The sequence below is a fragment of the Saimiri boliviensis genome, chromosome 8, assembly GCF_048565385.1.
Source record: "Saimiri boliviensis isolate mSaiBol1 chromosome 8, mSaiBol1.pri, whole genome shotgun sequence".
Classification (NCBI taxonomy): Eukaryota; Metazoa; Chordata; class Mammalia; order Primates; family Cebidae; genus Saimiri; species Saimiri boliviensis.
The window spans coordinates 39,402,029-39,419,502 of record NC_133456.1 but is presented as its reverse complement, the minus strand read 5'-3'; the positions used below and the strand labels follow the sequence as shown (position 1 = coordinate 39,419,502).

The window sequence follows — 17,474 nt, the reverse complement described above, 5'->3', positions numbered from 1 at the left end:
TACATTTTAGAGGATCTGATTTTACTTTTAATTTTTTAGTGGAGAGAACAGCATCCCTTGCCTGTATATGCATTCCCATTATCTGGAAAAGCAAATGTTGAACAAATGGGAATACTGGAGCTATGGTGCTTGTTACCCAGCATGTTGGATATGCTGGACAACACTCTCTGAAATTCTCTTGTTTCTTTGGGATTTCTGTAGCAATGTACTGAGAAATGGTAAACCTCAGTAGCATTTGACCAGGAAAATGTTATTTAGCATTCTTGAGTTTGGTTTTTCTTCTATAGGTCCAAACTTCGAGGGAGCAACTAGTCTGTGGATAAGCACACAGATCATCACATACATGTAATTGTTCTTTACACGTTAACTAGTATATTCATTAATTGTGGAAAATATCTGGGAACTAAGAACTATGGCTGGTCATATGTACAATATACACAACTCTTGATGAGAAACCAAGCACTTATAAACTGTAAAGAGTCTCAGATAAAACAATGGGAAACCAATAATTCTCCCTGGAAATTTTCACCAGGCTGCTAAATAAAGTATCATCCTGCAAAGAACAAACATAGTATTGAAAATAAAATATAACTGGCCCTCTATCTAAGTTCTTTGCTTTCATAATACAGCTACTTGTTTCATTTCTTATTTCAATGCAATTTTAATTTAAAAATGTGTTGGACTGAGATTAAGGAGACATCATTTCTAATTGTGCCATTATCTATTTTCCACTTCCTTGAACCACTGAGTGCTTGATTTTTCCATCTGTCAAATGCCAAAAATAAGGCATGCCCTACCTATCCTTAAGATTGTCAATAAATTTTTTTTAAAAAATTAAGGAAATTCTTTACAAGTAAAAAGCAGAATATTTATATTAAATGGTTTCTGTGGCTGTTACAAATAGTGTCTTACATTATTTGGGGAACAGGAACACCATGTCAACCCCCTTGAGCATCTCGTCTAACAGACTATTCTTCTCTGGCCTCTGATTGTTATAGTTTCTTCCTTCTATTCTTTGCTTTCCATTTAGCATTATTTTATTCTGCCTACACAGAGTTAAGATTTCTCTTTTATAGAACCCAGAATCCAGACTTGGAACATTAGCATCGTCCTAGATCCTTAAGTTGACCTAGGAGTATAGCCAGAAGTTTATAACATCTCTATGGGAGATAGCCCATTTACAGTGCACATTCTAACACAACCTATATTAAAAGTAGACACTGCCTTCTATTTATTCAGTTAAAAGTGGAGAAACTCTTTTTTGCCGACTTATGTTATATGAATGTTAGTAAGCTGTAAGGAGTACCAGTTTCTTCAGAATTTGCAAATAACCCTTTTTCCTGTCTTTACCCTAGAGAACATTTACCTGCTCACTAAAGAATGTATTTCCCACGGCAAATATCACATGGTTTATAGATGAAAGTTTCCTTCACAGTGAAAAAGAAGGTAAGGAAATTAATCAATTGAAATAAGCACAAAATGAAAGAAAACAAAACATTAGACATTGTCACTGCCCAAGTTGATCTTGGCATTTAAGAATAATTCTCATTCCAAGAAAAACATTATTCTGCCTACCAAATGTCATTTTCTGATGCTTCATCTGGCTCTTCCAAGGGGTGGAGTGTAACATTTTTCAGAATGAAAGAAATACAATTGATTTAGACAAATAACATCCAAACATTTTATTTAACTATTAGTAAAAGAAATATATGAGGACAAAAAGTTTAAATCTTCGTACATTTATTAAAACATTTTCTGTCTTTATAACATAGCCACCTGTTTTTCCATGTCTTTCTTATTTCAATACAATGTGTTCAGTTAACTTAGCACCACTGCTTTAAATCAGTCAATAAATAATTTCTACCTTTCCATGGAGGATCTAGGGCAGGTGTTAGTGGAGCATTAGAGGAAGTATATGTGAAAGAGTTGGCTCCTTGACAAGGCACATGCTCCCCAGGAGGATTAAAAGTTCCTGAAGGAGGAACACACATCAAAACAAGCTCAGGTTATAATTCACAAAGCCTTTTTTTAGATGGAGTCTCACTCTGTCACCCAGGGTGAAGTACAGTGGCATGATCTCAGCTCACTACAACCTCCGTTTTCCCATTTGAAGCGATTCCCCTGCCTCAGCCCCGTGAGTAGCTGGGACCACAGGTGCATGCCATCACACCCAGCTAATTTTTTGTACTTTTAGTAGAGACAGGTTTTAACCATGTTAGCCAGGAGGGTCTCAATTTCCCGATCTTGTGATCCACCCGCTTTGGCCTCCCAGTGTACTGGGATTGCAGGCGTGAGCTACGGCGCCCAGCCCCAAAGCCGTATTTTTATAGGTAGTAATCATGACAGCTTCTACCAGAATTACCTCAGCTGCCCCTGCTTGAACAACAGCCATTCATTCTCCTTTCTTCTGAATCATTATTCCTCAAAGTTCAATCTGTTTTCAATAAAAACTGAGTCACACAACTCTCTGAAATTATTTTTAAGTGATAAAATTGAAAGCTTATATTGATGAATGTATTGATCACTTGAAGCATTTTAAGACTATTACTGGTTGTATTAGTTTAAAACAATAGTTCACCCATAACAATGACAGAATGCAAATCTAAAAATACATGTTAAAAGTTATTATAGGCCAGGCGCGGTGGTGCACGCCTGTAATTCCAGCACTTTGACAGGCCGAGGCAGGCAGATCACCTGAGGTCAGGAGTTTGAGACCAGCCTAATATGGTGAAACCCCATCTCTACTAAATACAAAAAACTAGCCGAGTGTGGTGGTGGGCACTTGTAAGCCCAGCTACTTGGGAGGCTGAGACAGGAGAATTGCTTGAACCCAGGAGGCAAAGGTTGCAGTGAGCCAAGATCGTGCCATTGCACTCCAGCCTGGGAGTGCAAAACCCTGTCTCAAAAAAAAAAGTTATTATAAATATATTATTCTGTAAAATAAGCCCTGCATAGGAAAGCACCCAGATTTGGTGTGCCCATTATTCCCAAACAAGAGGCTAGATGGTGTGGTCAGAATTGCACCAACACACAACTGCATTTAGCTTACTTTGGTAAGTAATTACATCAGAATTGGTGTTAAGAATCTTTCATGTGAAAAAGCTGTGAGTATCCAGAAAATTCTGACATAGACTGATAGTTGGTTTTACATTAATTTTCTGCTGCCTGGTATGCAATTTGGAGGTTGTACTGTCATAACAGTTTAAAACAGAGTTTGATTCCTAAAGAAGACTCACAGGACCCAAAATGGCAATTCTTACAAATCTACAGCTTATTTCAAGAAGAGAAGACAACATATCAAAAAGATTACAATATGCATCGTATTCTAGCCTACACTTACAGTGAGGAGTCCAGATAAGTCAGATATGAGCTCCTTCGTCCTTCCTCTCTAAGGGCCACAGCAAGACACACATCCTCTCTCAGATCAGGGACCACTGATACATACACAGAAAAGCTTAGAAGTGGGAAGACAAAAACAGAATCCCAACTGAGATTGCTTTCTATTTTACTGGTCACGTAGGTATATTCCTGCAACATAACCAGACTCCACAGCAGAGCTCTCCCAAGGTCCAACTTAGACTAGGTGTGAATTATTAGTCTCACTGTTGTCAACAAACAATGCTGATGAGCTGGGATAATCTGCCCCAAAACATTTTGGAAACATGGTCACAAAATCAACTAACACTATTAATTAATATGTTTATACCCTGACCGTGGATCAATGACATGCAGGAACTTGAGCAAACAGCTCAAGTTAATTCCAGATCTTCTGAAACTGACCCTCACATCAGAGAGGCTGTCATTTGACCACTTCAGACTCTACATTACCATAAATTGATCATGCCATGCCTTGGCATTATGGTATGGCTCATATATAAAATGTTAGTGACTAACCATGTTCTTATCTGTCTCGTAGGAATATATATTACTAATGAAGAGAGAAAAGGCAGAGATGGATTTTTGGAGCTGAAGTCTGTTTTAACAAGCATGCATAGTAATCAACCAGCCCAATCACACAACTTGACCATTTGGTGTATGGCTTTGTTTCCAGTTCCAGGAAATAAAGTGTGGAACATCTCATCAGAAAAGATCACTTTTTCCTTAGGTGAGTTGTCTAATAAGATCATGAAGGATTGGCCAAGACTGCCGTAAATCCAGAACATCTTTAATGGGAATAAGTAGAATATTTACCACTTCTATCATGTTTTAATCTCAGAAAACTTTCTGCATAAATCAAAACTATTTTAAGTTATCAAACATTTTTGACAAGTAAGACTCCAACGAAAAGAATTCTTCAAATAAAAAGAAAATAGTTGATTCCTGTTTTCACAAAGCATTTCTGCTGAATACAGCAAATTTTCTGTTCAAATTTTATTCATCATAATTCTTAAGTAGCTGGAATTTTTGTTAATCCATAACATAATGAAAATTAACACGAATAATGATGATCAAGAAAGATTTAAAAGACCCTAAAATTCCTTCTCTGCCATTAAAAACATTCCATTGTATACAACATATATACTTTTAATACTTAGGAATGGATAAGGTGTGTACAATAAAAATACCATAATAGGGATTGTATCTTAATAATTGTTGTATTCCTAGGTTCAATCACAGTATTTAGCACATAGAAGACTTTTACGACTTGAAAACTGATATATAGGATTACTCTAGTTATTACATCATTTGACTAACCAGAACATTTACTACCCTGAACCAGGTGAAATAATGGAGATTTTACTACATAACTGATGGACGAATACCTCAATAAATACTTTGACAACAGATATGCCAAAAGAAAAATAGAAGCAATGACAACTGTCAAATATTCATATTTAAGAGTAACCATATAAAATGTAAATAGATTTGCAAATCATTATAACAACTCTATAGGAGCATTAACCTCTTTAACCACATCCTATTTTCAGAGATATCATAATCTATAACATACTCATAAAAACACAGAATAAAAAAGAAACAGTTTCTCTTTCTTCCAAGGGCACCATCCGCATCTTGGGTTCTGCCCAGCTCCTTCACGAGTGCAGTAGTTGGTCATGAAGAAGAATGTATACTCAGCACAAATCTATCCCCACTACTCAGAAGCAGGTGTGATTCTGATGCTGAGGCAGTGGCTTCACGCCCGTAGCCCTGCCTGTGTTTCTGTGTATGTGTCTATGTATGAACACGTCATTCTGTGTACTTTGAGTTAATCATCCAGAAATTGTGAGGTATTTACATTCAAACAGCCTTACTCAACTTCACCTAATTCCCTCAGGAATAAGACAGCTCCTTCCAGGAAAGCTGGAATTGATAGGGCTGCAGTCTTAGAACCATGTGGAGGTAGCTGATTCTCACATCGATTTGTCAGTAGCTTTGGCAGAATCTAGGGACTAATCTAAAGTTCAAATCCCTATTCCCATCATCGGCAGAAACATGTCTATGTCTAAACAACTAATATTTTCTGATGTTAAAACAGTGCTTGATTTCAACATCAGAAAACAATGAATATCTTTTTAGGTAATAGGAAGAATACTAATTCTGATACTGAAAACATACCATAATTCCATTTGTATAGGGCAGATGTCGATGTAGCATAATTTTAGGCTCTGAATGGGTGGTTAATTTTAAATTGCCAAATGAGTCTTCATGCTTTATGATCAAATATTAAAGCAATTAATGTTGAGGAGTTCAATTTACCAAAATTATGGCTTACATTCTCATCCAATTCTGGCATATATTGATGTGCCTGACTTAGAAGATGCAGTCAAGGCTCTATAAAGCAATGCCATCACTGTATTATATCTCCCTATTTTTGCAAGCTCCTAAACACTTACTTCCAAACGTGTTCTCTGCCTTTGGTGGTATTGCTGCATGCTTTATGAACTCTGGAGTCAGCTTCTGATGTGTGGTGCAAGAGTCATTGCCTTACCAAGCTATTATTGTTGACAAGATGCTGAGATGAAGACACAGAAAAAAAATCTGCCATCCCTGAGTGCCAAATTAGAGAAATGCTAAGAATATTATATAGCAGGAAAGACTTTTAGTGAGAGAAGGGGAGAAGTTTTGCTCTCTTCTGTTTCCAGAAAAGGGTAATAATGTTGGAGACTGTGAAGTAACACCCATTGAAGTGCTTCCTTTTCCACCTATACCCAGTCTCCCGAGAAGCTCTAGCGCTCAGCAACTCCTATTCTAGAAAACTCAGAAAGGGGATGAGATTAGGGTTAGGGTGATCAGTGGCTCTTCAGGCAGCTATCTGTGCTCCAGGCTCTGCAGATTTCCCATGATCCACAGTAACTACCACTAAGACAAAAAAGCCTTTCAAAAATATCATGGACCAGGCACGGCAGCTCATGACTATAATCCCAGAACTTTGGGAGGCCGAGGCAGGAGGATTGCTTAAGTCCAGAAGTTCAAGATCAGCCTGGACAACATAGTGACACTTTGTCTCCTCTAAAAAAATTTTAAAATCAGCCAGGCATGGTGGCGCATGTCAATAGTCCTGCTTACTCGGGAGGCTGAGGTGGAAGGACTGCATGAGCTCAGAAGGCTGAAGCTCCACTGAGCTGTGATCATGCCACTGCACTCTGGCCTGGGCAACAGAGCAAGGCCTTGTCTCAAAAAAAAAATCCTGCCCTGCTAGCCTGTCAAAATGTCTAAAATCATAGCATCACTGGGTCTATTTTTGGCAGATTTTAAGAGCTGGGTTTTGCAGGTTTTGTTTTGGGGAGTGGGTGGGAGATAGTTTGTCTTGTTTTAATCTGAAAGTTGAGTGCAATACCTCCTGGGGTGGATAATGTTTTGGCTGTCATCACCTTTAACAAAGATTTGTTTATTAAATGAATTTCTGACTGTAGCTGTTGAGATCAAGACCTTTGGGATAGAAAGAGAGCTAAACACTGACAGGTTGTATCGTGTATGTGTGTGTAAATACGTGTATGTATCTTAGCATATGGAAAGAGGAGTAATAAAAAGATATCTTAGTAGTGGAACAGGAGGACCACTGTGTATTGCTGTGGAAGACCCCAGACAAACACTTCTTGTTTCATGACTCCCCTCAGTGCAGCTGGCCTCATACCTGTGACTGACCCTCCCTGAGAGTATCAATTGAGAGCTTTAATATGCATATAAATCACCCAGGGATCTTGCTAAAATGCAAAAATTCTGATTCAGTAAGTCTAAGTGGGACCTGAAATTCTGCATTTCTGACAAGATCCTAAAAGAAACCTATTCTGTCGGTCTATGGACTATATTTTGAGCAGAAGGGACCTAGCAAGCCCTTGGATTTGGCTTATTTCAGGTGGACAAGATAAGGACTGATATAAGCTCTGTGGGAACCCCAGAATTAAGCCAGTTGCCCTGTGGGACAGAACCATGGCTGTTGCTGCCCATGAGGATGGTTCTGGGAGCCCTTCCAGGCCTCATCGAGTGGACACACCCAGAAACGGATGAAGTACCTTTAGGCAGCAGCTTACCCTCTTCTGACATTGCGGTAAATGCAATGATCTGGAATCTGGCAGAGGTGTTTCTGGTAAATTCTGCATTTGAGTTTTGGAAAACTGTTTCTTCTTCTTAGATTTTAATCACTCTCTTCATACCCCTTGAGTTTTGTTTTTACCAAGGCAGAGTTTCTACATTACAGTCTACTCTAAAACTAGACAGATTTTTTAGGCCCCACATTTTATATTGAAAGCTGTTTCACCTTTGTTACATGGCAAAGTGCTCATCTCAAACTGTCTTATAGTAATATCTTCTTAATTCACTAGTAGGCAGAACACCTCAGCTCACAAAATCACCTGGTAATGAAATATGGCAGAAAAGTATCCTAAAACCGAAATGTTCAATCAATGAAAAATAAATGTTTCCCACTGTGAAAACTGAGCATAACCTATCAATATCTTCTGTTCCAGGAACTGGCAAATTGGCAACCTTTTTCTGTAAAAGTCCAGATAGTAAATATAATTTAGGCTTTGTAGACTGATTAATTTCAATCACAATTACTCAACTCTGTCGCCTTAGCACAAAAACAGCTTTGGACAATATGTAAAAAAAAAAAAAAAAAAAAAAAAAAGGGGAAAAATTGTATTCCAATAAAATTTTTATAAACATGATTTCACTGTAGACTATTGTTTGCCAACCTCTGTTTTTAATCAATATACAGAGAAAAACATCTAGACATTTATTTTCTAAGCCAATGCCCTGTCTTATTAAGGTACCACTTTGGAAGCTAATGCTTATGATCCACCAGCTGTCAGACACATACTTTATGCTGGTGGGTTTTTTTTTTTTTTTCGGTATTAAGAATAAATCTGCATGCACTGATTCATCCACTTCCATTTGCCAGAATCCATAAATACGACGCAGAGCAAAACAGTGACTTCTCTTGAGGGACATACACAATGACACAGAGTGATCAGGCACTTGCTAGGGTAAACACAGAGGGATGAGCACATCGCAAAGATCCCCAGGCCTCCTCAGCTTGAGAAGGTACATTCAGGGAAGTCTGCGGATAAGAAGGTGTCAGGAAACCATATGAACTAAGACCAAGAGGTTCCTAGAAGTCTCAGAGAAAATATTATGCTTGAGAAACTGGGTTGAAATCTTGCTTATTGGATAGAGGGTATGATTTGAGAGAGATGGAAGAAATGATAAGCAAAATCAGGAAATGAAATTGGGAGTGTAATGAGAGCCCAAGTCATAATTAGACTTGTGTGTCATGCTGAAGAGTTTAAACTTACTTTGGATGCATGAAGAAAAAGGATGGTCATTTTGTTAACCTATTCATACACTTCCCATATAACTGTCCTCCACCTCCTCAGAGATTATTTGCACCAAAACATTCATATAGTAGTGGATCAGAGCCAGCTATGAGCACCACCCACAGCCAATGGCAATAGCAGTGCTACCAAAAGTGAGAATAGAACGTACATGCATATAGCTTAGAAAAACAGATTCCTCCCACTGGGAAGAATGTGCTGTCAAGCACACTGGGCTATGTGCTAGCAAGTGATATACCCATAAGTAAAATATACTTGTCCCTTAAAGTACATTACAGAATAGAACCAGTAGTATAATTAGTAATTAAATATCCAGATAATGGATAGAGTTCATCAGATGTGTAACACTGTATCCAGTGACATTTTATCTACAAAAATCATAAAATCTACTAACTTTAAAATCATCTTAGCACATTTAACCCACGTGTTCCTAAAGTGAATAGAGCCTTCTGGCATTTGTAAATTGCCTTCCAATACGAATGTTTTTTAAATACAGTAATGGAGATTTAAAGAATTGACATAAATATAAAATATAAGTAAAACAACATTCTAGCCTCTATTTCAACTCCCCCCAATACACACACACACACACACACACACACACACACACACACGAAAAAGTTGTAGACAAACAAAAATATTATGACAAAAGCTGAAATTTTAGAAAGCAGAATAGTAATACAAGTTTACTAATGTTACATCCAATTGGATAGTTTTATCAGTTTCTACTTTTGCTGATATAAAAATTTTTGTGGATTTATGGATTTTGTAAACTGCATGATTACTTTTCAAACACTCCAAAATATTAAATGGTGTAATAGTTTTACTAGGTCTTGGTTAAGTGTAACTTTTTCCCGGAAGCCTTCTCAGACCTCCCAATCTTTACCAGTGATCCTTCATTGCATTCCTGTGGCCACTTATACTTCCACTGCCATGGTACTCAACATAATGCTTGGCTGCCTACTTCAGGCCATAGGACCTTTAAGGACACTCCCATGTCTTTCTCATTCATCATTATATCCCACAGCCTTGAACATCATAGGTCCCCAATATTGATTTGTTACATGATGAATACATAAAGGAAAGTGGATTTAGGAACTAAGTCAATATTTTATCTTTCTATTATAATATTTTGTTCATTATAAATATCTTTCTAATCCTTTCAGGTTCTGAAAATTCCCCAAGAGACCGTCCATTGAGTGTTACAGAATCTACCTCTGATACCTTACCTTCTCCAGCCAGCAGTGTATCACCTACAAGTAAGAATGTTTTCACACTGAGCTATTAACTTAACCAAGCAGATTGATAAAGAAAAATTTTTGGCAAAGTTGCATGATTCATGCCTGTTTCTCAGCTATAACTTTTTTTTGGCTGAAATCAGGTTTTTATTTTTTAACAGCTTTATTAAGATATAATTCACATCCCATAATTCACCCATTTAAAATGAACAATCTAATGGTTTTTAGTATGTTCACAGAGTTGTACAACCATTACCACAGTCAATTTCAGAACATTTTCATCACCCAATAAAGAAACAACTAAACATATTAAAGGATTATTCTCATGGCTTCAAGGAGTTAACATAGCTTCCAAAATCCTTTACTTGAAGCCCTGGGAAAATCAAGGTCAATAAATATTCAGTGAGGAATTTGAATTCTGCATGTATTATTAAATAGGTTAATAAATTGACAGTCATCCTCCAAAACAATGTTCTCAGTGAGGAATTTAAGAGATTGGTTGTAAATGGGGATAGGCCAAAGGAGGTTAAATCCTTTTAACATTAAATGTGTTCTGGTTCAAATTAATGTTGAGAAAGTTGACTGGTGAGGGTTATGAATTCGCTCCTCCCATCTGAGGCATCATTAATGGAGGTCAGCCTGGGTCAGCATTACGATGACAAAGGAATGGCAGTGATTCTCAAAAGCTGTCACTGATGCAACAAATTATGAATCCCCATGTCTGTGGCTTTTGTGTCTAACAAAGAACCATGGTGACTCTCTAATACAAAAAAAGCTTATATTCTATGTGAATTAGAAGTATGGCTCTCATTTCTCATTTAATTAAAACTATCCATTTTAGCTCAAAGTGAGAAGTGAAAATGGAATAAAACAAAAGCAGTCAGCAGGAATGAACAATTCCTTTACCTGGTAACCTTTGGCATACAGCCTGCAGTCACTGTCACAGGTTGCTACTTTTCAGAAAATGAAGTGGCAGAAAAGTTAGCAAACTACCCATCAAAAGTTTCACATCCATCTGAATTTTTCATGTTCTTAATGTTTTGTAATTTTTCTTTTCTTCTTTTTTTGGAGCCTCTTTTTCTTCTCCTTTTAACTCACCACCAGTAATAAACCACAGTTAATTATAGCATTTTTCATTCAATGAGTATTAGCATATTCAATAATAATAAAACCTTAAATCTTTCTAGTATCTTGTATATTAGTTATCCATTGCTGCATTAAAAATCCCTCAAATTTTAGCAATTTACAAAACATATATTGTCTCATATGGTCTCTGGGGGTCAGAAATTCAGGAGCAGCCTGGCTGGAGGGTGCTAACCTGGGTTCTTTCATGAGGTGCAGTCACACTGCTGGCTGGGGCTTCGGTCATCTGAAGGCCTGATTGGAACTAAAGAATCTGCTTCTAAGCTCTGGTATATACATGGCAGATCTCAGTTCCTCACCACATGGTCTTCTCTATAGGTCTGCTTACAGTATCACAGTTGGCTTCCTCCAGACCAAGTAATTCAAGAAACAGAGTCACTAAGTCAAAAGCCATACAGCCTTTTTATGGCTTAGTCTCCACAACTGCATGTCATTACTTCTGCTTTATCTACTAGAAGTCAGTCTCCAGGTGCATCTTATACTCAAGGGAAGGAGAATTAGGCTCCACTTATTGAAGGAAAGGGTATCAAGAATCTGAAAAAATTAAAGCTACCATACCCTGTCATTTAGAAGTGTCTGCACATAAAATGCAATGTGGTTTGATATTCTTTACTATGAGTGGTAGACAGAGCCAACATTATCGTTCCCACTTGCCAGATGGGACACTGAGACACTAAGAGCTTAAGTGATCACATACCTACTAAGCGACAGTGTTTCGCATTCACACCACAGTCTTATGACTAAATCTAGTTCTCACCACATTAGATACCATTTTTTTCTCCAGTTGGTCTAAACACACGATAAGAACAGGAACCATATTTGTTTTGCCTTCTAGAAAATTCTTAGCACAGAGTAGGCAGTCAAAAACTACTAGTTGAATAATTAATGAAAAGAATGAAAGAATACAAATAAGGTTCTTTCACTATGCAGATGTCATTGAATAGACCATTTAATGCTAAAGAAAAAAGATAAAAATACATTTCTGCCTTCAGAAAGGTTGCAGTCTACTTAGAAGAGAAAGTATACACACATAAAGATAATAATTCAAAATAGCAAGGTGAAAAGTGGTGTACCTTACAGAATTAAAATGCCCAGGGACAGGTACAAACCAGTAAGTAATAGGCTTTGAAAGTTCTTTATGAGTTCATGGGCTCAGAAAATGTTACCTAGGAGAAATGAAATAACTTGACCTTTGAAGTATGTATTGTATATATTTGACTCAGTGGAGAGCTTGAAAGAACATTCTAAACGGAGAAAACAAAGTGAACAGTTGTGCAGTGACAAAGATGTTTATGGGCACTTGAGAAAGCATCTGTAGATAAGCTTGGATCAGAAAGGTGGCATCCTGTACCAAAAAGCAGGGATGCAGATTGGAAAATGCGAACTAAACAAAGCCTCGAGCCCCAGCTTAAGGACTCCAAATGTTATCGTTTATGAAATGGGGAAAGGACCTCATTCAACCTTATTTTAGAAAGAAAGTGATACAATTTAATCATCAGATATTTATTGAGCACCCGCTATGTATCAGGTACCCTTCTAGGTGCTGGGAATACAGCAATGAACAAAACTGGAAAAAAAAAATGTCCTCATGGCATTTATATTCTGAATTTCTTCTGGTTGAATTTTTGTAAGGTTAATCTACATACACTAAGTGCTTCTATCAGACCAAACACAATTCTTACTTCTGTGACCAAATTTAAAGCAAGAGAAAGCAGTTGTTACACTTAAGAAGCCTGCGATTTAATATAGGTTTAGTATTAATGAAGGAAAGAGAGCATAGTCAAGTAACATATTTGTTTAAAAGCAGGGTGGGGAATGCTACCTGGTCTACTCTCACACTAAGACGTCATAGTTGGGAAGTCTGTGCAGAAAAAAAAGACCTCGGTAAAATAAAGTCCCACCACATTGGACCTGAGGATTGTGAGATAAGCGGTTGTCAACCAGGGTAATTTTGCCATCCAGAGGACCTTTGACAGTGCCTGGAGACATTTTTTGTTGTCACAGTGAGGGTGGAGGGTGCTACTGGCATCTAGTGTGTAGAGGCCTGGGATGCTGCTACACATTGTGTAACACAGGACAGAAAAGCCCCCACAACAAAGAATTATTCGGTTCAAAATGTCAATAGTGCCAAGGCCAAAAAACCCTGTTTTAGATCAAGGTTTAGGTGTGATTACAGTAGGAGTTGCTTATTTTACAAAATCAAATCTGGATTTCTGTCACGATGGCAACAATAGATTATGTTTGGAATCATTTTCTGTTTGACTTTGTATGTCAAAAAAACTCACGTTAAACCAGTGGCAGATTATGCCTAAATAAACTTATCTTCTTGGAATAATCACTGAATTATTATTAAAAAATCCAGATTTTGTCTTGGCAGACTGGAGGGTAATTGTGAAATCACACAGTGACTTCCTGCCTCAGAAGCTGGTAGGATTCACCTTTGCATGTTCTTTGAAGAAAAGAAGTGAGATGAAGCATGTCCTGGAAGCCAACTTCAAAGGCTGTGGTTTCATTCCAAATTCTAAGATGTAATGAGCTTTATAATCCAGTCATCATTACAAAGCTGCATGTTTGGCTGCAGGCATCCAGTTCTTAATTTTTCCTCAATGAAAGGATATTTTTTAAACAAATGCTGGAGGTCACGAAAGCAATATTCTTTAACGAGGGGAGGAGAGCTTAATAACCCATAACAAACTGTAAGAGTTACCCAGGGAAGCCCAGCTCAATTCAGCCTGAACCAATTAGCGTTTGCTGAGTCCCAATTGCATTCTCAGTGTAGTTCTAGGAAAAAGACAGGCTGACAAGCTAAGTGGCAAGATGAGACAAGTCCATGTGGAACAGTCAGAGACACCTGATGAATCCAGGGTGGGGCTGTACAGACACAATTCAGGAGCTTCCGTCACTCTGAGGAGAGGGCCCTGTGCCTTTCAATTCGCTGGCTCTCACTTGGCTAAGAGTTACGTAGCCTAAGAGAACAGGCCTCAGAAATGCCAACTGGTATGGCAATTATCCAAGACATTTATTCATTCAATTCATAGGTATGGAGTACCTACGATGTGTCAGGGACTTTTGAGGTGCTAGGTTACAGTGATGAACAAGACAGGCCGGGCTCCTGTTGCTTACAGAGCTTACAATCCTGAGTGCCCCCCCTGCCGTGACTCTTATTTTAGTGTCCACCAGTCCCCTTGGCTCTGCCTCCGATTGTTCCGTTTGCACATGACCCATGATGATGTTGATTTTAATATTAAGTCCTTTCTAATGACTTAGCTGGTTCTTACCATCTAGGTCTTTCTACTCCTGGGTGCTTAGAGTAAAATACTAGGTCCAGTCTGACTCTAACCCTCAGCCAGCACCTCAGGTAGACACAACTGATCCTTAGCAAGTGGATGATCAGATACTGAGGAGCACAGACTAAAGGAAGCCCAGGGAATGCAACAAAACTACTGACTTATGAGTCAACATGTCAGAAATGGTGGGGGATCAACCCGGAAGACATGCCATTAGATGAGAGAAGAAAGTAAATCAGAAGTTCAGCAGTTGATGGGGTATTGGATTCTAATGTTAACAGGGGAATATCAGAGAGAGTCTGCAAGGCAGGGAGAAGACTCCGGTGATTTGTTTGTGACAGCAACTTCTGACCCCTTTGCTAGTCATGCCATGCCTGTGTTCAGGTGCCAACAGGGCACCTCAGTTGCCGTCCAGTAGTTTCTGCCTTTATCAACATGTATCTGCGGCAGAAAAGTAAGAAAAGTCAGTGAGTGCTAGGGGAAAGGAAGGAGGATCAGGGAAGTCTGCACGCAGGGTCTGGACGAAAATATTGATTAGGCGGAAGAAAGATGAGAAACGGATCTTCACATACTCATCATAAGCAAAGGCATAAAGCCAAATGAGTACAGGACATGAGAAACAAGCAGCAGTTCTGACATTGCTTGTTGGGAGAGGGCTAAGGGTTGATTAGGTGAGGTGAAACAAGGTAAAGATGAGCTTCAACTAATGGGCTATGAGCTGGGGCTATGATCTGAACAACAAATAGCCACTGTGGAAAAACATAAGGAAAACAAGCTATGCATAAGGCAGGTGATAGATGCAAGAGCAGGGAGCAAGAAGACTAAATGATATGGATTTAAAATGGCGTATTTTCCATGATCACGAAGGTGGTTAAAAAAAATGTTATGGTCTAAACTAGAATGGGCATTTGTAGAAATGGAGAGTGCTGCCAACAGGAGCCTCACCAGGATTGTCTGTCTAAATACAGGGGCTAACTAAAAGGCTGGCAGAGAACAATCATACAAGGACCTTTCCTTTTTTTTTTCCTAGCAATTACGTAAAAATGTTTACCAGCTGCCATGATTGTTTAATAATACTAAGCAATAACATTAATATTTGTTGGTTTCCTCCAATGTGCATGGACTATTCTAAACTAGTAGGTATGTTTTCTCATTGAATCCTCCCAACAATACAATTGCTTAGGTACCATTACCCCACTTTACAGACGAAGATACTAAGGCACGAAGAGGTTAAGTAACTCCCAACGTCATGCAGAAAGTAGAGGAGCCAGGATTGAGCCCAGACAGACTTCAAACCTTGAGTCTTACTGCCTCAGAGAGTACATGGTTGGTGCTCCATAAATGTCTTTAGACACTGAATAAATCCCTTGTAGTGTGGAGCTGTTATAGGTCTTAGGAAAAGGTCAAACATGACAGCTATGCTTACATTAATCTCTCCCTTTTTTAGACCAGTGTTTTCCTAAGACATGCACCATCTGAGAGTGAAGCTAACATTTCCTCATATGGAAATAAATTAGAGAAACCCCTCCGCCATTTGTAGCCAGCCCCATCAACACTATTATATAATTCTCACTGTAGATATGAATCTAGAGAATCCATACAACACTCCAGTGTTTCTCCTTGAATCCTAGAAAATTATGTTCATTGTATCTTTTTCACCATTTTCCACCTGGGGCACACATTACACACTGTGAAAAGAATTTCTTTTTTCCATATCTGTCACCCATAAGTCAAGGTTAGCCTTCCTGATGACTAGTTTACTTTGGGTATCATCTATTCAGTTATTCCCCTTTGGGGTGAGGTTCCTTGGGGTAAAAGCTATCAGATGACCTATTTTTCAGTTTATTTCATAATTATTGAGTATCTACAAACTCACCACATGATGCGTGATAATCTCTGTCCTGCTTACTGTCATCTTCCCCAAGGGAGTCCCGAAACGCTTTCTGGACCAGTAAGCCAGCAATGTACATTATTATTCCCCATTTAGTCAGCACATAGCCTAAACAATCTGCCTCCCACATGACAACGTTATGCAGAGTTTAGGATTTCACACCACATGTCTCCTTTATGCTGCGCTGAAGGTCAGTGCCCACCTTCTCCTGACCATGCAGATTGATGAGGCTGATTCAAATGTGTTTAGATGTAGTTGAAGGCCTGTATTGTCCAGTTAATGTCACTACTGTGTTTAAAAGCTATTTGTGCTGCAGGCAAATTGATGGAGAGCGATTACACATTTGTCCAGAGACTAGATGGATAAGTCTAAGTCTGTGCTATGCCAGTAGTTTCTATAGTGATAAGACGAAAGGCCAAATGGAAATATTTCTATTTGAGAAAATAAGCTAAATTTGCAGGTTCAGTTTTACATTTGAATAAGGCAAAATCTCAGATAACGGAGTCTGACTAACCAGATAAGTTAACCAGCTGCTTGAAATTTCGAGTAACTTTTACCTTTGTACTTGGTTGATTAAATAAGCTAGCCTGGATAAGTTAGCAAAAAATAATTTTAACTTTTTCCATTCTTCTCTGTTCAAATGAGCTATGTTGAATAATTTTTTCTTGGCCTCTAAAAGAAATTTCAGACAGATTCCTTGGCTTTTTTGGTGATTTTCATGTAATAAATGTCATCTGGTCCCTTTCAGCCACAAGAACAGACTTGTGTCAATAATTAAAAGCCCTTGTCAAATGTAGACTTGTCAATAATTAAAAGCTCTTGTCAAATGCAGTGTCACAACTCAAAAAAGTTAATTGAGTCTAGAACTTCTTTTCTCTCCTTCCCCCACATGTGGGTCTAGCTCAGCTTGGAAAGGCTGGGATATGTGAGGTGGGGGTAAGGAACAGACAGGGGATGTCTCTGATTTCCTGGCCTGGCTCCATCCTCTCCTCCACTCCTAGCTGCTGGCTTGGGCCCCCCTTTATGAGGAATGGGGTAAGGAGAAGAGGAGAGAGACAGGGAAGGAAGGACCTTCCCTGCTGGCTGTGATCTGACTTGGGTGCCCTCTGGATGAGGAGAATAAAAATTGCCATATTGACTT

The 17,474-nt window shown here is 38.5% G+C and overlaps 1 protein-coding gene across 2 annotated transcripts in view; it reads left to right on the top strand.

Moving 5' to 3' along the window:
• Positions 1-17,474, top strand: part of CD96 (CD96 molecule) — a 93,906-nt gene that overhangs the window by 39,637 nt on the left and 36,795 nt on the right. For both annotated transcript variants that reach the window (XM_074404402.1, XM_039477381.2), the window contains exons 6-8: positions 1,356-1,446; positions 3,917-4,105; positions 9,941-10,033. In XM_074404402.1, the coding sequence (XP_074260503.1) occupies positions 1,356-1,446; positions 3,917-4,105; positions 9,941-10,033 (373 nt within the window). The remainder of the gene's footprint in view (positions 1-1,355; positions 1,447-3,916; positions 4,106-9,940; positions 10,034-17,474) is intronic.